This window comes from Alosa pseudoharengus, unplaced genomic scaffold (genome assembly GCF_046254945.1).
Source record: "Alosa pseudoharengus isolate Yale_2024_CS ecotype anadromous, Long Island Sound unplaced genomic scaffold, YU_APseudo_1.1 YU_APseudo_1.1_scf_11, whole genome shotgun sequence".
NCBI classification, from domain to species: domain Eukaryota; kingdom Metazoa; phylum Chordata; class Actinopteri; order Clupeiformes; family Clupeidae; genus Alosa; species Alosa pseudoharengus.
The window spans coordinates 30772142-30794793 of NW_027468576.1; the positions used below are offsets into that span (position 1 = coordinate 30772142).

Sequence of the window (22652 nt, forward strand, 5' to 3'; positions counted from 1 at the left end):
AGGAGGATGAGAAAGACTGAGGTTAGTAGTGCTGTGTCTAAAGAGTGAGTTCTTCTCTTCTGTCTTTTTAGTTGACTGTATCCGCTGCACTTTGGAACACATCTTTATGGAATATTGATAGGAAGCTCTTGAATTTTTTAATTTCCCCTGGGGATCAATAAAGTATCTATCTATCTAGCTCTGCCTTAACCACCACACCCATCATCTTGGTTTAGCTGTTCTCTTTCTGATGTGTGTAAAGTATCTGCACATTTAATGTGCTTAGGTCCTGCATGACATGAAATGAAGGCACTGCTAATGAGGATAAATAGACAACTCACCAAACCACTAATAAATCACTTTTCATTTTTCACAATGATTAATGATCAAGGCACTACTTTACTAGCCTGGCTACTACTTTACATGAGTATGAGAAGTCTCTCAATTGTAATCATAGACAGTAAAAGAAAATAATGTAAAATTGTAATAGGTAATTGGAATATGCTGCCACCTTGTGTTCAAAATAGGATGGCCACTATCAAGATGTGAAAGACTGCACTTTCAACCCATATGAAGTTTGTTGTCAAGCACAATGACCGTCATATTAGATCAGTATGACCCACTTAGATTCCCATTACTGCATTTCAGCTTAGAAAATAAATATATTTAAATAATTTAGCTAATAGCTGTAACATGCTGGCAAACATAAGTTGAATGCCATTTCAGTAGGAATAGGTGTAAGAATATATTTTACTGACAGTATTGGCTAACATGACTTAGAATTGAAATGACTTTAGGCTGAGCAGCATATAAGTAGGCACAAACAATGATGGCCCCAAAACTCCTCAGGCTGGGAAGAAATAGTTTGAAATCAAAAGTGACAAGAAAAGAATGAAACATATTGTAATTTATATATTACAAATTATAATGTAAGCTAAATGAACAGTTCTCTTTCCTTCTATTTAATATGGATGTAGCCTACACAGTAAAGATTTTACAGGCTTTGCTAACCAACTAACTTTGGGCAGTTGACATATGCACACACCACTGTGGGATGTAGGCTATGACATTAGGCTGAGATCTAAAGGAGTCATCCTCTGTTCCACACTTTCCTTCCCACAACAACATGCGTGGGACTGATATGGATGCGGTGTTTTGTGGTTAATGTTTGGGTTTACTTTATTTATTTATTTATTTATTTATTTATTAAGATGCTCTCATCAATTACCATAGTTTTAAATCCGTGTGCAATCTCTGTCACAGCGACTTTAAATATAGGCTAGTGTTTCCCTCTTAAAAAGTATGACAGATTTTTTTTTACAATTGGTTAGGTCATAACAATAATGCAGGCCTAGCCTACATCGAATAACTTTATACAAGTTATGATGAAACGCTAACATGTAGAAGAAATAGGCCCTCCTGCAGACAACTCCTGACTTTTGCGCAATATTTTTCGAGGTAAACAGACTGTCACGCGACACGTTGACCGAATTCCTTGAGACTTCCTGTTTATCTGGGCGTATTCTGTGCTAATCTTGTCTAGTTGTTCTCAATCATAAACACGATGAATGTTTTTTTAATATTATATGTATTCCACTCATATGAATCCATTAACATTTTATTTAAAAAAAGTACAATCAGATCGTTCATTTCAAAACTGTTGACAACGTTGCGTTTTTGCTTCCTTTTACATCACTACTGTTCGGCGTTTCGATTGGCCAGCAGTAACAGCCCCACCCAAATGATTGTAGTGATTGGAGACTGACTTGGGTAACTGTAAATACTCGTTTTTATTGGGCAATTGAATATATTGAATCCATCAAGGTAGGGTGAATCGCTGTCGGGATGGATGCAGGTAAGACATCCCAGATAAAACAATTCCTAAACATTTTTACAAGGTCGTCTTACAACATTGTAGCCAGAGTTTGTTCGCATGAATTGCTGTAACGTTACTGTGTAACTGCTAGCTGCATTCCACAACACTGCCAGTTATCTGTTGTGAGCCGTCTGGAATTACCCTGCTGTGCTGGAGCTGACGCTAACATTAGCTTTGTAGCTATAGCTACATTAGTCAGCCTCCTCTGGATAGTGACTGCCAACCAGATGGAAGATGTCTGGTGCAAATAGAGTAAAGATTCGTTCGAATGGCTAGATTGTTAAGGTCAAAGAATGCCTTTTGTATGAAGTTATCATGGTCGTCTTGTGCCATATTCAGCAACCGAGCTGGCTGCTGTCATCATAACCAAACAACTTGTGTAGGCTATGTCAGACCCAGCCACTTGTCTAACCTCATCGACCCAGTTGGTGTCCTTGTATTGACATTACTCTGCATCTTCTGTAGTGACAGTTTAAGTTACATGCTCGCGTGTGTGAGGGAATTGCAGAAGGCTGAACATTTATGGTATTTTGTTAAAACGGTTCTGCATAATCACACATGTTCACTCCAAAGGAAGCTATCTGTAGACTAGTTTCAGTCTTTGTATCAGACTTAAAAGCACACCACCCTTAACAGTTGATTACTTATCGATTCGGGTGCGCTCTTTTGTTGTGGTAGTGCCTGTCTTCTGAAAAAAGCAAGTGTCGGCCTATATGTTTTCTCTATTGCTCAATCTAGGATGGCTAACATGGTAGGATACCTGTTTTTGAATGTGTGGCATCTTGATCCTTAATGTTTTCATTTGTGTTCATTTTGTCTGTTGTCTTTTGACTAGAAAACTAGAATTGTTCATTTTATTCATTTATAAGTAGGCTACTCAAATCTCATAAGTAAGCTACTCAAATATTTCAGCTACTCTCACATATGACACCCTTCGCTTTGGAGAGTTTGAAGAGTTTCCTGAGACGTCGGAGCCAGTGTGGATTCTAGGAAAGCAGTTCAGTGCACTCACAGGTGACAAAGAACAAGAAACAGTATGATGGAAACATAATTTAAAGACCAGCACGTCTTTCAGGTTATCCCCATACCCCCAGGCCACAAGAATGACGTTGAAAGCTTTGTCTTGTTTGTCTCAATTTACAGAGAAGGATGAGCTTCTTTCCGACATTGCTTCACGTTTGTGGCTTACATACAGAAAGAATTTCCCCCCAATTGGTAAGTGCTGTCATCATGTACCATACTGCCTGTCTCAAAGTGAACTGTGAAAAAAACGGACTAACACGCTCAACACCTTAGTGTAGTTTCAACAGGGTGCTAAATCCACCTGAGCTTCAATATATATTTTATGAATAAAGGATAGCATTAAAAAGTGAACTGTGCCATGTCATTTAAAAATAAGTGTATTGCTTGATATTTGTGCTGACTATATGAAATAAACATATTGACTGTGTAAACCTCAATCCTGACTCAGGAGGAACAGGACCCACATCTGACACAGGCTGGGGGTGCATGCTGCGATGTGGGCAGATGATCCTTGGTGAGGCCCTAGTTCGTCGACATCTAGGCAGAGGTAAGTTTGCCTTGCGGTCAGGTCAAATAGGCCCACCACCTCAGGCCAGTCATGCATGAGATAAAAGTTTATTCTCATTCATATGGTTTCATTAATCCTTAATTTGTCTTGAATCTGTTTGTTCCAAAGTGAGGTTGAGTGCAATGATGTGTATACTGGCTGGCATTGAGGATGGCTACGTAGGCCTCTGCTTCAGTGATGACGTAATGAATGCCCTTTGTCCTGACAGACTGGAGGTGGGTAAGAGGCCAGCGACAGAGAGAAGAGTACAGCAGTATTCTCAACGCCTTTATTGACAAGAAGGACAGCTATTACTCCATCCATCAGATCGGTTTGTACATGCTCTGGAAACTTTTGTTGTCACCACATTAGTTTGCGAAAGTCACAATAGAAGGCTGCCTCTGTTTTGGTGTGCCCTTTTGTATATGTTAGTATGTAAGCCTGTGTGACTGACTGTCTGGTCATTTTGAGTATGCACACTCTCTAGGACATTAGAAGTTCAGGGACTTGTTTCCATGTTTTGTGTTGCAGCGCAAATGGGGGTGGGGGAGGGCAAGTCCATTGGCCAGTGGTATGGGCCAAACACAGTGGCACAGGTACTCAAGTAAGTACTTTGCCTAACTTGGGGCTAAATGGTCATCACCTTATACTCCTAGGAACATCGTGATTGAGGGCTGTATGAGCATGGACAGTTAATTTTTAAAGGATTCAGGCTTCCATTCTCTTTCCACAGGAAGCTTGCTGTGTTTGACTCATGGAGCCGAATGGCTGTGCACGTTGCCATGGACAACACGGTGGTCATTGAGGAAATAAGTGAGCACAGCCCTGTCATTTCGCAAAATGATTGCAAACTTAAACACAGACTCATTTCATATACTGTCCTCTGAGAATATAGGAATTTGTGTGCATTGACAACTCTGTATTTAAAAAACAGAGCACTGGCATCTGGGCTTTTTAGGGCACCCCAGAGCCTCACTAAACGTCTGCCATGATTCAGCAGTTGGCATGAGGTGATTGTCACATGACCCCCCTTCAGAACCCGAGAGACAAAGGAGGGCCTATAAAGATGTGTTTAGTCCCATAGGGACCATTAGGGAAAATTGGTTGGCGTGGCCATTAGCCTTAGGTCTCAACATAGGGGGCATGAATGCCCACAGTATAGTGAATTTTCCTGTGGTGAAAGTGATGGTAATACTTACATGCAGTCTCTTCACACTATTATATTCCATTGCTGAAAGACTCTGATATTATAGCATTATGGCAGCACTAAAACTGCTTTGATGTGTCAGTGGTACCCACAGGGGAAGCAAACAATTCAACTTTTTAGGTGCACTACACAGTTTCATATTGATGGGGCATTAGTTGCCAAAGATAAACCTTTAATGCATTGTCTGTGTTCTAAATAGGATTCTGCATGTATCTTGTCCCTGATGTGTGTCCATGTTCTCTCCTACACATAGAGAAGCTGTGCATGCCGTGGCTGGACTTTGACGGCGCGGGTTGTTCCGAGGGGGCAACGGCGGGTGCGGGTGCACGCCAGCTGAACGGCTGCTTAGAAGGGGCCTGCGCCCTGGCGGAGGAGGAGACGGCCCTCTGGAGGCCCTTGGTGCTACTCATCCCCCTGCGGCTGGGCCTCACCGACATCAACGAGGCCTACATCGAGACACTAAAGGTAGGATGACCGCGGGGGGACTGGAGGAACCTAGAAGGTGCAGTCCTGGGTTGTAATCCATTTCACTTTTCAGCAAAAATCTCCTTACATTCCTAGCTCTGTCTCCACTGTGTACTCTCAAATAGTTTACCAGTGTTCAGGCGCAGTCTTGGCTCTGTGAATGGGAAAGCAAAGCGTCACAGACCGAGTCATACACTATTCCAGCCAATTAACATGTGTCTTCACGTCAGGAGCTTGGAAGGGTAGAGTGTAATTGGATTTGGGCTGGTGTGCTCAAAGCAAGCAGGGTTGCATCTGTGGTGGTGTTTTTTGTGTTTGTAGTCTTACTCATAATTGTATCACAAAAAAACAACCTTAGCTTAGATGCAGAGCAGGAAGTGATGTGGAGGTACAGTTTTGAGAACTTGGGCAGAACACGCAGCTCCCAAAGCCCTTTTGTGGACAGCTAGCTTAGCTCTTGGTGGTGTCTGGTTATGCTAGGCTAAATTAACTTGGCATTTCCAGAGGAATTCACTGTCCAAACACTGACTGCTTTGTTGGACAATAATGCTGCAAGCAGTTTAACTTGCATGGTAGCATAACTGTGTGCCTTTTCCCCATAGCCTTTTCTTCTTTGGCTTTGTAAAGGGAGTATTGATTTGGTGAATTGATTGGTCTCCACTTTGTGGATTATGTACTTTTTGTTGTATGTATGAATGTTGATATGTCAACCATGCCATTCTTACATAAATTCTAGTTACAAAAGTATCTCAATTCCTGTGCATACCGTTTGTATTCATGTTTCTTGCATGGCCTTTGGTGAGAATTGGACATGATCATAACCAAAAATACATGAAAATCTCCAAAGAAAAAGAAAATGCTTCCAACTTGCAATAATATCGAGACCTTCCATGTAATCACCCCTCTGTTCTGTATTTTGACCACAAAGAGCCCAAAACAGTACCTCAGCTTTGCATGATAGTTCAGGGTGTAGGGACCAGTTTAAGCCTGCACAGAATACAAGCCTATCTGTCATTATTGCTCTGGATATCTGACCTCGGTATCCTTTACAAAAAGTCTTTTTTTTCTGGGTACCAATGCCCACTGTCTTCTTGCACATGACTCAGTTGTTAATGACAGTCACACATTATAATACCCAAACTCTTCCCGCTCAGTGAAGTCTGTGAATATAGGCACTGTGCTGAGCTCAGGGGGAGAGGCCCACAGTATGAGAGCATTTAATTCATGCCAGTTTAATGCCATGCCTCTGCAGTTGCTTTAACAGAGCATCTGGCCATGACTAACGTGTTTTGTATAGGATGATGAGTACCGGTAATATATGTTGGGAACAGAACAGGTCTGTGTTTGTGTATGTGTGACAGCTGATGCATCCATATGTTAATGTTTATAGTAAACTGGAAGGTTTTCATGTCTTGGTGCAGTATGAATTGTTCTATGAACTGTTTTAATGCTAGTGAATGAAGTGGCCTTCTAAATCATGGACCTTAATGTACGTAATGCTAACGCATCATATTTCTCCTTCCTTTATTCCATCAGCAATGCTTTATGTCGCCTCAGTCTCTGGGAGTGATTGGAGGCAAGCCAAACAGCGCACACTACTTTATTGGATTTGTGGGTGAGTTTCATTCACTGTCTCCTCCACACATTCGAAGATCCAGTTTGTTAGATTACAGCAATATGCTAGCACTAACTTCAGTAACACATAGCTGTGATCCTGATTTGGTGGGTCTGCTCAAGCCCCATTCATCAGGGATATATGTGGATTGCTGTAGCTCAATACCCCAGTTATATTCAACAACCACAGTGACGGACAGTGGTTAACCTCTGTTCATCGCATAAATTGCAAAGATTAAAGATGAGAAGTGATGTGAAGCAGAGAGCACAAAATGAATCTGTAGCACTGAAGCTTTCAGATGTTGTTTGCAATCCCCCTCTAGAGCAGCTTCCATGCCTTAGCCTTTGCCCCTTCCCCTACCCTCTGGGTGTCCAGTGGTCATTAAAATGCTTTCATATCCATTAGTAGGCTAGAAGCAAATAAAAAAGGTTTAGATTGCCTGATGATTCAGGGTAAAAAGATCCATTTAGAGAACATGTGAAACTATCTAAGGTAGTTTCCAGTGTGCAGATAATATAGCACATATTTTTGTCCCAGTTTCAGTAGCAGTTTCTGTGCAGGTGTTTCTGTTTTTTTATACCACATGATTTTGCATTTTATTCTGCACCTGCACGAAGGTGTAGCTGCATCTGCCCCCATTCCCTAAATTTAGACCAAATAAAGATGCAGTCAGCCACCATGTGTGATGACTTTCTAAACCTGGACAGACTGTGTGTGTTATTATTACAAGCTGCTAATATGGCACACAGAGAGGCTGCCTCTTATACTTAACACTTTACTTTCCATTTGGCATGGATATGAATTCTACAGAATGGACAGGTTTTTTTTAGCTTTCCCATGTGCATATTTCCCTTATAAATATGCACACATATTTTGTTTATGCATATATTATGTGCTCTTTTGTCTAATTTCTGTTTATTTTGCTTTTTCTTCTTAATTTGTGTGTCCTCAATATTTTCAGCAGATTAGTTCAGCATTAACATTACAAACATTAGTGTCACTACTGGGTTGTCATGACCATGATATCGAGCTCATGAGCTCAGTGTCCAGGAACACTACTAAAAGTTGCGTTGGATACATTAATCCAGTAAATGACTTCATTAGTCTTAATGTATGGCAGTGTTTCCCATACATTGACTTATTTGTGGCGGCTCACCACAATATCAACATTGACCACCACACAATGATTTTCCAGGTTGTACTAAATTGTGCTTAAATCTGGTTAGCGTCATAACCACGCTGCGCTAATTTGCAAAAAAACTGTTGCATTCAAGTTAATCCTGCAAACCTACCACCACAAATAGAATTCAATTCTGTGGGAAACACTGTACGGTAAATTCTAAGAGAAACTCACTGTTTACCTGGTGTCTGCGGTGTCCTTCCCTGCAGGTGAGGAGCTGATCTACCTGGACCCCCACACCACCCAGCCTGCAGTGGATCCCAGCGACGACAGCCAGGTGCCCGACGACTCCTACCACTGCCAGCACCCACCCTGCCGCATGCACATCTGTGAACTTGACCCCTCCATCGCCGCGGTAAGGACGACGCTCAACTGCAGGGCCCAAGTTCACGATCTGCGAGTAGTGAAGCGCTACCAGTGTACAGTTCCTGGCTGTGCACAGCAGGAGCGGTGTTCTTTGCTGTGTAGTGTAAGGTCAGGGCATGGCTTTTTACAGCAAGAAGTACATGTGACCGCATGCAGCGTGAGGAGAAATGGATGGCTTCAGAAGTGTACAATGCATGGGGGCGCTGTGGCGCAGCAGGCTACAGCGCCCGTACCATATACGGGTCCGAGTGCCCATGGGGACCCAGGTTCGAATCCGACCTGCGGTCATTTCCCGATCCCACCCCATCTCTCTCTCTCCCACTTGCTTCCTGTCACTCTCCACTGTCCTGTCCAACTAAAGGCAAAAAAGCCCCCCCCAAAAAAAACAAAAAAAAAAGTGTACAATGCATGTGTATGCACACTACACCCAGGAGTTAGGACTTGGGGTGGTGTCTAGTTTTAGAGTAGTGTGCAATTGCACTTCACCTTTACATCAACAAATTTGGAGGAAGTTAGAGGAATAACTAAGCATCAGGACAGTAGATCATATTTTTTGTCAGTATGAGTGGCATAAAACTTTTGACACATTATTGCATTGCAGGGTTTCTTCTGCAGAACAGAGGACGAGTTTGACGATTGGTGTGCTCACATTCGGAAGGTGAGAGTTTGTTGTGTTGGTTCTCTCCCTCTAGAAGAGTGTTAAACATTCTATTCTTCCAGCACTGTTTGTATATATAACCAGAGACCAACACGCAGTGCCAGCGATGTTTGGGTGCTCTCAGCTGTTGAATGAAATGTCTTAGTAAGGCACTGTTTTCCACTCCATAGCTCTCCTGCTGTAAAGGAGGCCTGCCCATGTTTGAACTTGTGGATAGCCAGCCATCTCATTTCATCAGCGCCGATGTGCTCAATCTCACTCCAGGTTTGTGTTGCACTATAATGACTATCCTATCATTCAGCTTCCGTAAGAATTCAGTTTCCGTTGTGCCTTGCCATATATATATGAATTCCCTCCAAAATACTTTTTTTGAGTTTATACTTCACTTGGCAGGAAATTAACTGTTATGCATAATCTGTGAACAGGAGTATTATTCTGCACATACGAAAGCTGTAGCAAATGCTTATTGCCCTTATGTCATCCACACAGCTGTTTTCATTCCCTGTAGTCTTAAAGGCTCCTTGTAGGTTAATTTAAGTAATCTCCCAAGAGGTAGGTTTTAAAAAGGCTAATTTGTCTGTGTGGCTCCAATCCCTTCAGATTTCTCGGACTCAGATCGGCTTGAGAGGTTTTTTGACTCGGAGGACGAGGAGTTTGAAATCCTGTCTTTGTGAAGAAGGACGAGAGGAACGCTGTTGCACTCTTCACGCTGAACAGGATTCCTCTCTTCTTTGCTGTGATCAAGGGAAGCCGGCCAACCAGCCAGCCAGACCCTCACACCGGATGAGCAGGAGGAAAAATAAACCACTGGTGACTATAGAGGCCAGTCTGCAGTGTCTTGTCCAGCAAAAAGTCCCACGCATCCCCCCCAAAAAAGAAACACAGCTTCTCGTCTCGACAGCTCGTCCGCCTGCGTTCTCTCTCCCTGTGGCCCATCTGGACTCTGGTGGCCAGAGTTTGCAGAGAGAGGCACAGCAGGGAGTAATCGTGCATACCAAGCTCGTTTTTCTTCATCTTATTTCTTTTGCATCCATTATTATTATTGTTTTTTAAAGTCTTAACACTTTGAATAATTGTTTTAAAGTGATACAGGTGCCTTTCCCCTCCCTTACCCCTGTGCTCTCATCAGCAGCCAGTGCTTCATTGCCATAACACAACTTGAGGTGTTTTGTCAATAACTTTAGTTAAACAAAATTAAAACACCGTCCGTGGTGAGCTATTGTTTTGATATAAGTTGCTAATATTGCAAATCTGTATCAACACTCTTGAATGATAAAGTTTTTGGTTGAGCTGTTATCAACCAAGTAGGTTATCACTTGTAAATGAAACACTATGTCTATTCTGTCAATTATCTCTGTACACATGTGCATTTTAAAATTATTTATTTACTCTAACTGTGCATATGACAAATACAAGGAATAAAAATGAGAAAAAAAAGTTAAGAAAATGAAATAAAAAGTTAAAAGTTCTTCATTTGTTGGTCATGAGTTGTCAACGAGAAAGAAGAAGCACAGTGGACCTGTTGAATAGGTGATTTCTGACTTCCCTTCATTTTGCTGAGCAGCAGTGGGTTATGTACAGTAGATAGTGTCTGCAATCTGGATGTAATAAATCACATGTAATAAATATTCTACATTAAGAGCTTAGCGCATCCGGCATGCGATAAGCAGTGTGTCTCCAGTTCATTTCCACAGCTCTCCGAGAGGTTGCTCCTCCACCTTATTGATGGCATTCACTGTGTGTTCCTTGATATCTGTGTGGACATCTTCTATTGTCCTGGCTGCATCAATAACCTGACAATGGTCAGAACATCAACAGATTAGGACAACCCATTACTCATTCCTTTGATAATACAAATAGGTAGTAAGTGTTTAATGTTCACATTTCTATTTTTTTTTTTTACATCTTAACATGTCTTTATAGCTCTTAACTGGTGTGCCCAGCCAAGAAAGTGCAGGCAAATAACAAAAATGTAGTGGGTATGTACTGCAATCACATCTAGAAGGCATACAGGTGTCACACTCAAAGTAGCAAGCAGCTTACCTGCCAGTTGACTGAAGGGTCCTTCATCAGCTGCTCAAACCTGCTCTGGACAGTCCGCTGGAAGACGGTGGTCTCGTACCGCTCTGTCCCAAACTCCCCACGGCCCTCTGCCTCAGAGGGGCTGAGCTTCAGGAACATCACCAAGTCTGGCTTCGGCAGCCCCACGTCTGGGGATTTGCACCAGTCCAGACTGAAGCCCTGCACACAAACGGCATGTACAGAACAGTCACTCATTTGGAATAGTGATTTACAAAAGCGAGCAGTTACATTATGACAAACTACACACTATACTTGGCTCGATTAATGCCGTGTATACAATTCCTTTGCTACTGATGTAAAAACTTAAGTTAACTAATACAGCTGTGTGGTTCAAACTAACTGTCCAGGGATGTTGACTTAAACCACTGTTAACCACATTGCCAAATATATACTTGTGCATCCATTGGAGCTGAAGAAATCAGACATCAGGAGCATCCAGAGGGCACTCACCGGTTTGGCACTGGTAAATGCCACTCCAGAGAATGCGTAGCGGTCCACCACCAGGCTGATTCCCTGTTCCAGCTTCTCTTTAATCTCTGGTCTATTGAGCAGAACCACACCATCACATTAGACCAGTGGTTCTCAAACTTTTTCTATCATTCCCCACTTTGGAGGTGGGGAATTTACAAACCCCACATGACCCTATCAACCAGGCAAAATGGTAATTTCCCCCCCCGCATTTCGGCTCCATGTTATATTTACGGTCTTGTTACGCTAGTTCAAAATGTTATTTTCATTTATTCATATGTCTGTCTGTTTATGACTCCTATGTTTGTGTGTGATTATTTTGTTTTGAATGTATGATCTTGTCAAAAAAGAAAGGCATTGTTAACAATGGGCACAAAAACAAAAATTCCTCCACTTCATCGCGCCCCACCTGCCATGTATCTGCCACTAGTGGGGCCTGCCCCACACTTTGAGAACCACTGCATTAGACACAGAGGGGAATGTGCAGAACTAGCTAGCTGTTTTAAACCCTTCTGTTCTTTTTTCTGGATTTTAGAGGTTATCAGAGGTTTCAAGGTCCAATTGTGATGCTAATCCACATATCACAATTGATATGAATTGAATTACAATTGTCAAATTGTCAAAAGTCTGGAGACTTCGCTCACTGCCTTGCACAACAGACTGAGGAAGTCATTTGTCTCAAGGGCTATTGAACTGTTCAATGCTTCACTTATAGGAAGAGGAGAGATAGACTTCTCCGCATAGTCTGTCTGCCTTTCCACCCTCTCCATGTTTGTGTACTGTCTGTCCACTAGCCACTTTTTACCACTGTCTTACTGCTTCACTGTTTGCGTGCTATATTGGCACATATGCATAACCCTCCATCCCACAGCCGGATTGTGGCCACACTTATACCTTCACTTAATGCTTTATAATCAATACTTGTTTATTGGCTGTAACCCTATTATGTCAACCCATTCTTGCACTGATATAGTTCTTCTTATATTACCTTGCCTACTCTCTTATATGTCCACATTTATTTTATGCTGGTCTCTAGACTTTATTCTTGCACTGTTGGACTTACTTATTTGCACCATCGCCATGACCTTGAATTTCCCCTTGGGGATCAATAAAGTATCTATCTATCTCGATCTATCTAATATACAATAATGATGAGTTCAGCATGTACCTGTTGAGTGTACCCCTCTGGCTATATACCGCAGTCATGAAGTAGTCAGTCATCTTCATGACCAGCTGCATTGAGTCTGCATATTATATATATATTATGTTTGGTTCAGGATACATGCAATTTTCGTTTGTGATTGAGATTGACTAGATGGGGTCAAGCAGATTGTTAGTGCACTTGCCACGTATGGTTTGGACAGTATGCTGAAGTGTCCAATAGTTCAAAATGGCTGGGATTAGCTGAAGTAGTTGGAAGTTTTAATCAGCGTCTTATTATGAATGCCGAAATGTAGAAAGATGTCAACATGATATAGTTTCTACTCTTAAATCACACCTTCACACAACACTGAACAGTGTGTTCATCAAGTTTAAACCAACAGAGGTCATCAGCCATAAAGCCACCTTCCAACAACTCCAAGAAAACAGTGGAATATGAAGTCTTACACGAGCTCCCAGCGGTTGGCAGAGAACAGCAGGTGAACAGTGTGGTCCTCCAAGTTGCTCTTTCTCTCCAGGTAGGAGCTGATCAGCTGACCAATCTTTGTAGTTCTGTCTGTATCGTGTTGCAAAAATGAAACGGAATTGCACATTAGTATGTCATCTAGTCAGAGAAAGTATTGTGTAGTAGTCTTGACACTATAGCAAGGCTATTCTGGAAAGCAGATAACTTATCTATAAACTTTTGTTCTCAGCCATAACATCATGGCCAAAGCATAGTGAACTAGGAGAAGTGAAGTGTTAAAGATAAATGGACTTAGCAAAGGGGATATCGGCAGTAAGCCACAACCTAAAACAGTAATCTGTGTATTTAGACCATAGACAGCATGATGTAAGATTATACTGTATTAACATAGCTCAGGGACCTTCCTAACTGTTAAAACAATGATATGGAGCCAAACAAGATTTTTACCGGGAAATCTCATCATCTCTGCTGGTCTTCCGCTTTGCTGCAATGCTTGAACCAATTTCTTGCATTGCGTAGTTTTTCCAGCCTTGTCAACTCCTTCGAGCACAATTAAAGCACCTCTTCTGTAAGTCATTTTCGTATAGAAAGTCGGTTTAGGCCGTTTTAAAAAACGTTTCGTGAAGGCCCACTTGCATGTAGGACAAATACCTGCTGCGCGCGCTCTTTGCTACAAATCAAAAAACAGTTCCTATGTCATATCCTGTTTCACAGATATTTTTCACTGTGTCAAAGTAGCGGTCTCTAAAGAGGTCTCTGCTATGGATCCACTTTTGGGAAAACACGCCATCTAGGGTTTCCTTACTAGACTAGTGACAATGGCCCCAATTTTTTTAGATACCCCTACCGGAGGTAGAACTAAACCCAACAATGTTTTTCCTCATCTCTAAGGTCTCCCATATATGAAATGGATTCTTGGCTAAAAATATTTTACTGCTAAGATTGTTAAATTAACAGATATTGTTATACACCCCAAAACCAAAAAAGGACTAAAATATAGCCTGTCCGTATTGGAGTTAAGGCATATAAATTAGTGCAGATCAATCACACAAGCTCTGAGACCTTTGAAACTTGGCATGTTTATAGTCAGGAAGTTGATTTACCTACTAGAAAAGACTGGATGTGAATATCTTGATGTATGGAATGAGTAGAGACATGCAAACATACACCTAAAATAAGCGGACATGCAAAAAATGTATATATATGCAGAATGTTTTCATTTACTTTGTGGCTGCTTTGCCAGGGATTATCATAGAAACACATATGATGGCTTGTTGGAAAGGTGGGGTTGTACTGAATCCAACAATACCAAATATGTAAATATAGTATGACGAATTAGGGTGTTCTGTCACTTAATGTATGAGGTGTCCAAAATTAAAGAAAAAGGAACACTGGCAAAATACAGTCTCAAGTCCAAATGACATTATCAGTGGTGAGAAGAATGTTGACAAATTCATTGTTACTGCAAGGTAAGTTACATAAGGTAAGTGCTGCTCTATATTTACATTTAATAATTATATATTTCATATGTCCCAGTATTAAACAATTCATATTAAACACAGATCCAATTGAATCAGGTTAACATTGGGATGGAACACCTTTATTAAAATATTTATTTTGTTTACTTGAATTTTGTTTTGGTCATGTCATTACTGAATAATGGAAAATAATATTGTTAGCTTTTGTCTGTCCAGACCAGCAGTGGACAGTAGAGCCTACACTGCTTAAGAAAAAAGATCCCTATGTCCAAACCCCCACAGTAGAAAGCCTCCAACGCATACTTACCCTTGCTCAGCAGAGAGTGAGATGGTGATGTCCATAAAACTCTGGCTCCATATACAGATGATATTTCCTCCAAAATCAAAGTTTCATATCATGTAGAGTGAACTACTGCATTAAGACAAATATCAGTGAGCAGCAGCAAGTTGCAAATGTTGAGAGTGAGAGCACATCTGCACCAAGAAGGCTGAGTTGATACAACATCATTTCAAATACGGAGAGATTGTTTTATTTGTGGGAAGGCCAGCTCAGAACCTCTGACAGCCATTTCGACTGGTACAGGCGCAATGTAAATTATAGGCCAAGCATAGTTGCGTATACAAGGAATTTGGTCTCTGCATTTATCCCATCCGTGAATTAGTGAACACACAGAGCACACAGTGAACACAATGAGGTAAAGAACACACTAACCCGGAGCAGTGAGCTGCTTTACTACAGCGGCGCTCGGGGAGCAGTGAGGGGTTAGGTCCCTTGCTCAAGGGCACTGTGGATGTGGGCATGGGAGAGTAGTGCTCAATCACTTCCCCCGCCTTTTTTCCTTTTTTTCCTTCTGGGTCGGGGATCGAACCGGTAACTCTTCGGTTACATGCCCGAACCCCTAACCGGTAGGCCATGGCTGTCCCCAGTACCAGAGATGAGGTCCTTCGGGCAGCTTCTGAAAGGCTTGATGAAGATGTACATCTTCAAATTCTTTCATGCCCAGATCTCTTTGCATATGATGCCAAATACCATAAAATGTGCCTTGCACACTACATATCTAAACGAAATATAACAGCAGCCATAGAAAAGAATAAAAAAAGCAGACCAATGTCTATAACAAAGCCTTTATTAAGCTCACTGAAGACATTGATAAAACAGTATTGTCCAAAGATATGAAAGTGAGGACTCAATTCTTCGACTGATAGCTATGACAACATACTAAAGACCATTGCTGAACAAAAAGGTGTGTCCATAGTTCAACACAAGAAATATAGATCCTGGAAACTAAAGGAAAAGCTGATACAGCACAAAGACAGGCTTGCATTTGTTCCACGTCCAAGACAGTCAGATCTGATCTGCTCAGATAGTATGACCATATTGTGCACTGAGGGAAGCTGCTAAACTCACAGACATAAAATCCAAATATTACACAGGACTGCAGACATATTGAGGAAGAGCATGGATCAGGTAGAGTATGACAGTGAGTAATATGTCAGCAGTGACTGTCTATTATGTTTCCAATGCAGCAAATATGTAACCAACATCCTGTATTACTTTGTGAACTGGTGTGTTGATTAACATGCCCACAGAGATTACCAAACATGTGATGATGACCTAACCTGACTCTCGCCAGATGAATTTCGTTCCGCCTAGCTCCGCCTAGCTCCACTCACATCCATCTGGGATCGATTCCGTTGAGAGTGATTTCAGCACGAGATTGTATGGTAGAGCCAATCAGGACGCAGGGCGGGAGTTTCATAGATGTGACATAGCGTAGAAGCGACTGTGAGACTGTTCTCAGCGTCACGTGTTGGCTTCGATGTGAGTGTTGAAGTAGCACGTCAATAGATGACGGACAAGTGGCTTATCCAATCTTATGCAAGGATTTTTTTATAAGGCCCAGCCTTCTGAAGCACCACTCCAATGGATCGATCCCAGATGGATGAGTGGAGCTAGGCGGAACGAAATTCATCTAGCGAGAGTCAGGTTAATGATGACCCAGCTTCAAAGGAGAATCTGTGTGTTATCGCAATTTGTCATGATCTCATTGAACAGAGCTGTCACATTCATACGCCAATCACACTGGGACTTCCCATTTTGATACATCATGAGTTTGGTAGTAAGACAGTCATCAATGAGCTCAGTGCAATGGGGTACTGTGTTTCCTATACAGAAGTCAGGCACTTGTCATATCTGTTGCAGCAGACCAGATATCAAGGACAGAGAGTGGTGTCTACATCCCAACTGGCCTCACTGGAGTTGCTGAACATGGAATTTTTGATGCAGCCATCAGCAACTTTGACCAAAATGAAGACACCCTGAATGTAAAGAATGGACAAAAGAATGGACAAAATGTACCTGTAAAGTTTATCTCCATTCATATCAAACATGTTTAAGGTGGTGAGGGACCTCTGTGGAACCTGTGCTATAGGCATTTATCTGCTGTGGAGACTTGGCCTCTTCGGAACACAACGATGCCATAACATGAGTTGTATGCTTCCCATCCAGGGTGTCTTCATTTTGGTAAAAGTTGTTGATGGCTGAATCAGCAATTCCATGTTCAGCGTCTCAAGTGAGAACAGTTGGGATGTAGACACCACTGTCCTTGATCTATATTTCTTGTGTTGACACACCTTCTTGCTCAGCAATGGTCTTTAGTATGTTCTCATAGCTATCAGTGAACGAGTTGAGAGTCCTCACTTTCATACCTTTGGACAATACTGTTTTATCAATGTCTTCAGTGAGCTTAATAAAGGCTTTGTTATAGACATTGGTCTGCTTTTTTTATTCTTTTCTATGGCTTCTGCTATATTTCATTTAGATATGTAGTGTGCAAGGCATTTTATGGTATTTGGTATCGTATGCAAAGAGATTTGGGCATGAAAGAATTCAAAGTTGTACATCTTCATCATCTTTGGTAGCCTAGAAATCTAGACGCACCCTAGCGGCGGCAAATTAATTTGCTCAGCCTGTACGTCTAGTATCAAACCACAGGGATTTCTATTGGCTGACGCCATGGACGTCATCCAATCACAGCGCTCTATTTTGTTAGAGCGTCTTAAGGCGGGCTTAACAGGATAACGACAGTCCTGCGACGGTGAACAACAAGGAAGGTGGCTATGGCGAACGAAAAGCGGTTGTTTGAATCGGAGTTGGACTTGTGCTTTTCTTTGAAAGTTGAGCAACACAATGCACTTAAGTCATTACTTTTTCGAAGAAGGATGTATTTGCCGCTTTGCCGACCGGATACGGATATGGTCGTAGTGCTGGCCTATTGCATGCCTAGGCAGTTTGAAAGACAATTCTCTGCCCGCCCCTTGGATTAAGCGAGGTGAATGGTTCGATTCCAGACTATACATTTCAATGATATAGGATGGCCCGCCAGGCTACATCTTTGGTTTTGACTCTGAAGAAGACGCATGGGCGTCGAAACGTTAGTCAGTTTGCACTAATAAAAATCACTTTAAGCATTGAGTGCTCCGGTCCTGCTCCTTGGCTCCTGTTAGACCTTGGATCTCCCTTTTTATCTTCATCAAGCCTTTCAGAAGCTGCCCGAAGGACCTTGTCTCTGGTACTTGCGCCTGTTCCAGTTAAAATTGCTGTCAGAGGTTCTGGTTTAGAGCTGGCCTTCCCACAAATGAAACAATCTCTCCGTATTTGAAATGATGTTGTATCAACCCTACTCAGCCTTCTTGGTGCAGATGTGCTCTTACTTTCAACATTTGCAACTTGCTGCTGCTCACTGATTTTTGTCTTACTGCAGTAGTTCGCTCTACATGATACATGAAACTTTTCAGATATTTCATTGAAATGCAAATCAAGTTGAATTACACATGCAACATTAGTCAGAGGGCTAAGTACTTTCTTAGCTAGGGAAAGTAGTTTCTACAACTAACTGTTTAGCTACTTAGGGGTGAAGTAAGCAGTGTAGGCTCTACTGTCCACTGCTGGTCTGGACAGACAAAAGCTAACAATATTATTTTCCATTATTCAGTAATGACTTGACCAAAACAAAATTCAAGTGAATGTAAATATTTTAATAAAGGAGTTTCATTCCAATGTTAACCTGATTCAATTGGATCTGTGTTTCATATGAAATGTATCATTATTAAATGTAGATATAGATCAGCACTTACCTTGCAGTAACACTGAATTTGTCAACATTCCTCTCACCACTGATAATGTGATTTGGACTTGAGACTGTATTTTGCCAGTGTTCTGTTTTCTTTCATTTTGGACACCTCATACATTGAGTGACAGAACACCCTAATTTTTCATACTATATTTACATATTTGGTATTGTTGGATTCAGTACAACCCCACCTTTCCAACAAGCCATCATATGTGTTTCTATGATAATCCCTGGCAAAGCAGCCACAAAGTAAATGAAAACATTCTGCATAGATATTAATTTTTTGCATGTCCGCTTATTTTAGGTGTATGTTTACATGTGTCTACTCATTCCATACATCAAGATATTCACACCCAGTCTTTTCTAGTAGGTAAAGCAACTTCCTGACTATAAACATGCCAAGTTTCAAAGGTCTCAGAGCTTGTGTGATTGATCTGCACTAATTTATATGCCTTAACTCCAATACGGACAGGCTATATTTTAGTCCTTTTTTGGTTTTGGGGTGTATAACAATATCTGTTAATTTAACAATCTTAGCAGTAAAATATTTTTAGCCAAGAATCCATTTCATATATGGGAGACCTTAGAGATGAGGAAAAACATTGTTGGGTTTAGTTCTACCTCCGGTAGGGGTATCTCAAAAACTAAAGCCCTTTCTGACCATTTGTCACTAGCCTATACTGTGCATGTCTTGCTGTTTCATCACCACAAATATTCAAATTCCATAAACCACATGAAATCAAACCATATTACATCTTAATTTGTTGTTGCCAATGTACATTCCTTTATTTCCTCTTATCAGAACATTGACAGAAAATTGAGGGTACATTTCCAAGACCACGTTTCAAAGCAAACTCATCAATGATAACTCAGGACAATGGATAGATGTTAGACTCTGCTTTTGTGGCAATGTTTCAGAGCATCTGCAAGAGCTGCTAATATCATGTCCACATTGGACTTGGTGGAGTTGCAGCCCATCAGGCCCACCCGCAGAACCTGTTTCAACAGAACACAAGGAATCAGGATTTGATCTCAGGATACTCAGTTTGAAACAGACATACTGTATATTCTGTGCTCATTGAAACAAAATAAAAGCATGTATATCTCACCATGCCAGCAGATGGTCCGAGCCCCCCTGAGATCTCAATCTGGTGGGTTTTCATGATGTAGGCTGTGATCTCCTTCCAGTCATAACCCGGTGGGGCAACAATCGTGGTCACCGTGGGCAACCTCGCCATCTGAAAGCAGGAAACAGCTAATCAATTTTCAGTACTGGGTAAACTATTCTACAGAGGAGGACAGACTTGGATGCAATAACCCTGGTTGTTATGCTTTAATAACTGTTGTTGTTTACCTTGTTCTCTACAAACAATTTGAGACCCATGGCCTCCAGGCCTTGATGGAAATATTCAGCTACTTCTTTGTGTTGCTTCCAAGAGTTCTCCAGACCCTGAAGCACATGATTATTTCTTCTTAATTGTGGCAACACAACAGTTATAAACACATATTAAATAATAATTAACACAATAAATACATAGTACAGAAAATGAGTTTGTCATCTATACAATAATACAAGTACTGATCTCTTCATGATAACATTCTTTGACTTACTGTTTCAGCAAGAATGGCAAAGGCTTCCCGTAAACTGAAGAAACCAGACACAGGCCCAGTGTGATGGTACCTTCAATATAATCAGCTCAGTTAGTTTACTGTTAAATCATCATACGTCTGACTGTATTCTGCTTAATTATCTGTGGCCTCCTTGTCATAAATATGAATCTTCTTTATTACAAGATGATTGTTAAATCTTTGTGTACATGTTGTGTAATATCTCTGGAAATATCTTTTTTTTTTTCAGTTAATGAATATGACATGCTCACATTCTTGGTTTGTCATCACAGCCCCAGTAGTTGGCCAGCCAGCTCATGTCTAGGAAGTAGGACACAGGCTTTGTCTTCCTGTTGAAGATTTTCTGACTGTGTAGTTTGAAACCAAATATAGAAATGGTCAGATTTAGTTTGTCTTAATGAATCAGGTTTTGCAGAATTCCCATGGTATATTGTGGCGTCTCACCATGCTCTTTCACTGAAGGAGATAGGAGCAGTCCCTGGTGGTGCATTCAAGACCTTCTGCGAACCAGTATACAAAATGTCTATGCCTGTGGGAAAAGCACAACATTCAAATAAGAAGAATACTGTAAATTTATATGTGGTATGTTTTGATGTTTGGGATTAAAATAATTGTATTTATTACATCCAAGTGGTCTGTCCTTTGCTAAGGAAATGTAAATTTGTCTTACATTCATACTTGCAGTTGCTCAGACAGTTTACCTTGTTTGTCCATGTGGAGAGGTGCACCAGCCAGTGATGCCACTGAATCAACCAGGAACAAACAGTTGTGCCTGGTAGAATAATACCAAGTAAACCATTTATCTTAACCATTGAAATATTAGGAATAAATATGAGTGTTCCACTGAAAGTCCCACCATAATAATAACAAATGAGATGCGAGTTTACTTGCCATTGCCTTGGCATTATGTATTTGCCATCTTACCTGTGGCATAGATCACCAATGCCATTAACAGGATGTACCACCCCAGTGGAAGATTCTCCATGACAAAGGAATAACACCACAGGCTTATATTTCACTAAGGCCTGAAAGGGATGTTGGTTAATTTACAATGTCCTGGATACCTCACATTCAGTGTTTCACAATAAAGCTGAAAAGCAAAGTAAATATGTCATATAGAGACAAGTTCTGATGCCAATAAATCATTAAAACATTACCTGCTCTATTTCTTTATTGGTAACGTACCCACCAGGAGATGCTACCACTGTGTTAACTCTGGCACCTGTATAGCATAAAGATGTGCACAAAGGTGAAATGCATAGCATTTAACTGTGACCCTTTAATGACTGAAACAGCAATATAAACATACTATATAGCAAACCTCACAATAAACCATTAAACCATTGTTTGATGACAGAGCAGACTTAAAAGTCAAAGGGCACCTATCCTCTCTGCCATTTCGGAAGCTCTCTCTCCCCAGATTCCATTCACTACTATGAGGATGCTCTCCCCTGGCTCCACTGAGTTAAAGATGGCACACTCCATAGCTGCATGCCCAGGGCCGCTCACTGCTAGGGTCATTCTGTTGTTGGTCTGGAAAGCATACTGGATCCCACTCTTGATGTGGTTCATGATCTACACACAAACTGATTTCAGTTCAGGGATTTATATTATGAACTCCAAAACAGAAACAAACTATGATTTTGGCCAATTAAAAGCTATGTGACAATTAAAGATGTGGTTGCTCAAAGGAGAGACGATACATTGAAATCAAATTACCTCTACTGTCTCAGCATGCAAGTGTCCCAAAATCGGCTGAGACCCAGCCGCCAGAATGCGAGGAGGGACATTGGACGGTCCCGGTCCGAACATATACCGGTGAGGTACCACATACGGTTTCAGCAAGCATGTCGGAGGGGGAATAGTCTCGGATAGCATATTTTCCTGTCCGGCTAGAGGGACGTTTTGACAGTAGTCTACAGATGAACTCGCAGACGTTGCCCCCACCTGCGCAAGGCAGACTGACCACCTCATAGGCCTCGCCTCCTAGGCTAGATTACGCTGTTCCGATTTTGATGAGAGTAATCTACTCTACGTCTCTTCCTCTTTGTTTTTGCGTATTCTCCTTGGCATTCGAAAGCTACTCCAAGGTAGAAGCATGTGCGTAAAATTCACATCCATTACCCATATTTCCATAAACAATATCTGCCGAACTGACTGCGAACTGAACTTTACATGAGTGCCAAGTTAACCATATCCCACAGCTAAGGTTAATCAGTCTCTGAGGTGCCAAACTATTAATCATTAACAAAAAGAACCTATTTTCAAACAGTCTGAAGCCATGAAAGTGAAAATATGTTTATTCACAGAAAAGAAATC

The 22652-nt window shown here is 41.3% G+C and overlaps 3 protein-coding genes across 3 annotated transcripts; 1 reads left to right on the top strand and 2 right to left on the bottom strand.

Moving 5' to 3' along the window:
• The first annotated feature begins 1740 nt into the window (after positions 1-1740).
• Positions 1741-10555, top strand: atg4b (autophagy related 4B, cysteine peptidase). Its single transcript, XM_076278844.1, has 13 exons — positions 1741-1834; positions 2768-2869; positions 2999-3070; positions 3327-3425; positions 3655-3756; positions 3957-4029; positions 4159-4238; positions 4886-5097; positions 6634-6712; positions 8102-8247; positions 8860-8916; positions 9087-9180; positions 9517-10555. The coding sequence occupies exons 1-13, from the start codon at positions 1825-1827 to the stop codon at positions 9588-9590; spliced, it is 1200 nt and encodes a 399-aa protein (XP_076134959.1). The 5' UTR covers positions 1741-1824; the 3' UTR covers positions 9591-10555.
• dtymk (deoxythymidylate kinase (thymidylate kinase)) lies at positions 10282-13772 on the bottom strand. Its single transcript, XM_076278845.1, has 5 exons — positions 13541-13772; positions 13075-13183; positions 11449-11539; positions 10960-11157; positions 10282-10709 (listed from the first exon to the last, which is right to left on the bottom strand). The coding sequence occupies exons 1-5, from the start codon at positions 13668-13670 to the stop codon at positions 10599-10601; spliced, it is 639 nt and encodes a 212-aa protein (XP_076134960.1). The 5' UTR covers positions 13671-13772; the 3' UTR covers positions 10282-10598.
• Positions 13773-19592: 5820 nt separating this feature from the next.
• On the bottom strand, positions 19593-22211 carry agxta (alanine--glyoxylate and serine--pyruvate aminotransferase a). The gene is made up of 11 exons (XM_076277655.1): positions 22053-22211; positions 21716-21908; positions 21491-21555; positions 21258-21358; positions 21035-21105; positions 20778-20862; positions 20585-20680; positions 20316-20385; positions 20059-20154; positions 19814-19942; positions 19593-19700 (listed from the first exon to the last, which is right to left on the bottom strand). The coding sequence occupies exons 1-11, from the start codon at positions 22209-22211 to the stop codon at positions 19593-19595; spliced, it is 1173 nt and encodes a 390-aa protein (XP_076133770.1).
• Between the last annotated feature and the right edge of the window lie 441 nt (positions 22212-22652).

Bases quoted from the DNA above. Each gene is read 5' to 3' on its own strand.
- atg4b (XM_076278844.1), top strand. The intron at 4,239-4,885 runs GTGAGCACAGCC...TCCTACACATAG, and splicing joins GGTGGTCATTGAGGAAATAA to AGAAGCTGTGCATGCCGTGG. The intron at 5,098-6,633 runs GTAGGATGACCG...TTATTCCATCAG, and splicing joins CCTACATCGAGACACTAAAG to CAATGCTTTATGTCGCCTCA.
- agxta (XM_076277655.1), bottom strand. From the start codon at position 22,211: ATGCTATCCGAGACTATTCCCCCTCCGACATGCTTGCTGAAACCGTAT. The intron at 21,359-21,490 runs GTAATGTTTTAA...CATCCCTTTCAG, and splicing joins CCAATAAAGAAATAGAGCAG to GCCTTAGTGAAATATAAGCC. The intron at 20,155-20,315 runs GTAAGTCAAAGA...CATGTGCTTCAG, and splicing joins TTGCCATTCTTGCTGAAACA to GGTCTGGAGAACTCTTGGAA.
- dtymk (XM_076278845.1), bottom strand. From the start codon at position 13,670: ATGACTTACAGAAGAGGTGCTTTAATTGTGCTCGAAGGAGTTGACAAG. The intron at 13,184-13,540 runs GTAAAAATCTTG...AACACGATACAG, and splicing joins AGAGATGATGAGATTTCCCG to ACAGAACTACAAAGATTGGT. The intron at 11,540-13,074 runs GTAAGACTTCAT...TCTGCTCAATAG, and splicing joins GCCAACCGCTGGGAGCTCGT to ACCAGAGATTAAAGAGAAGC.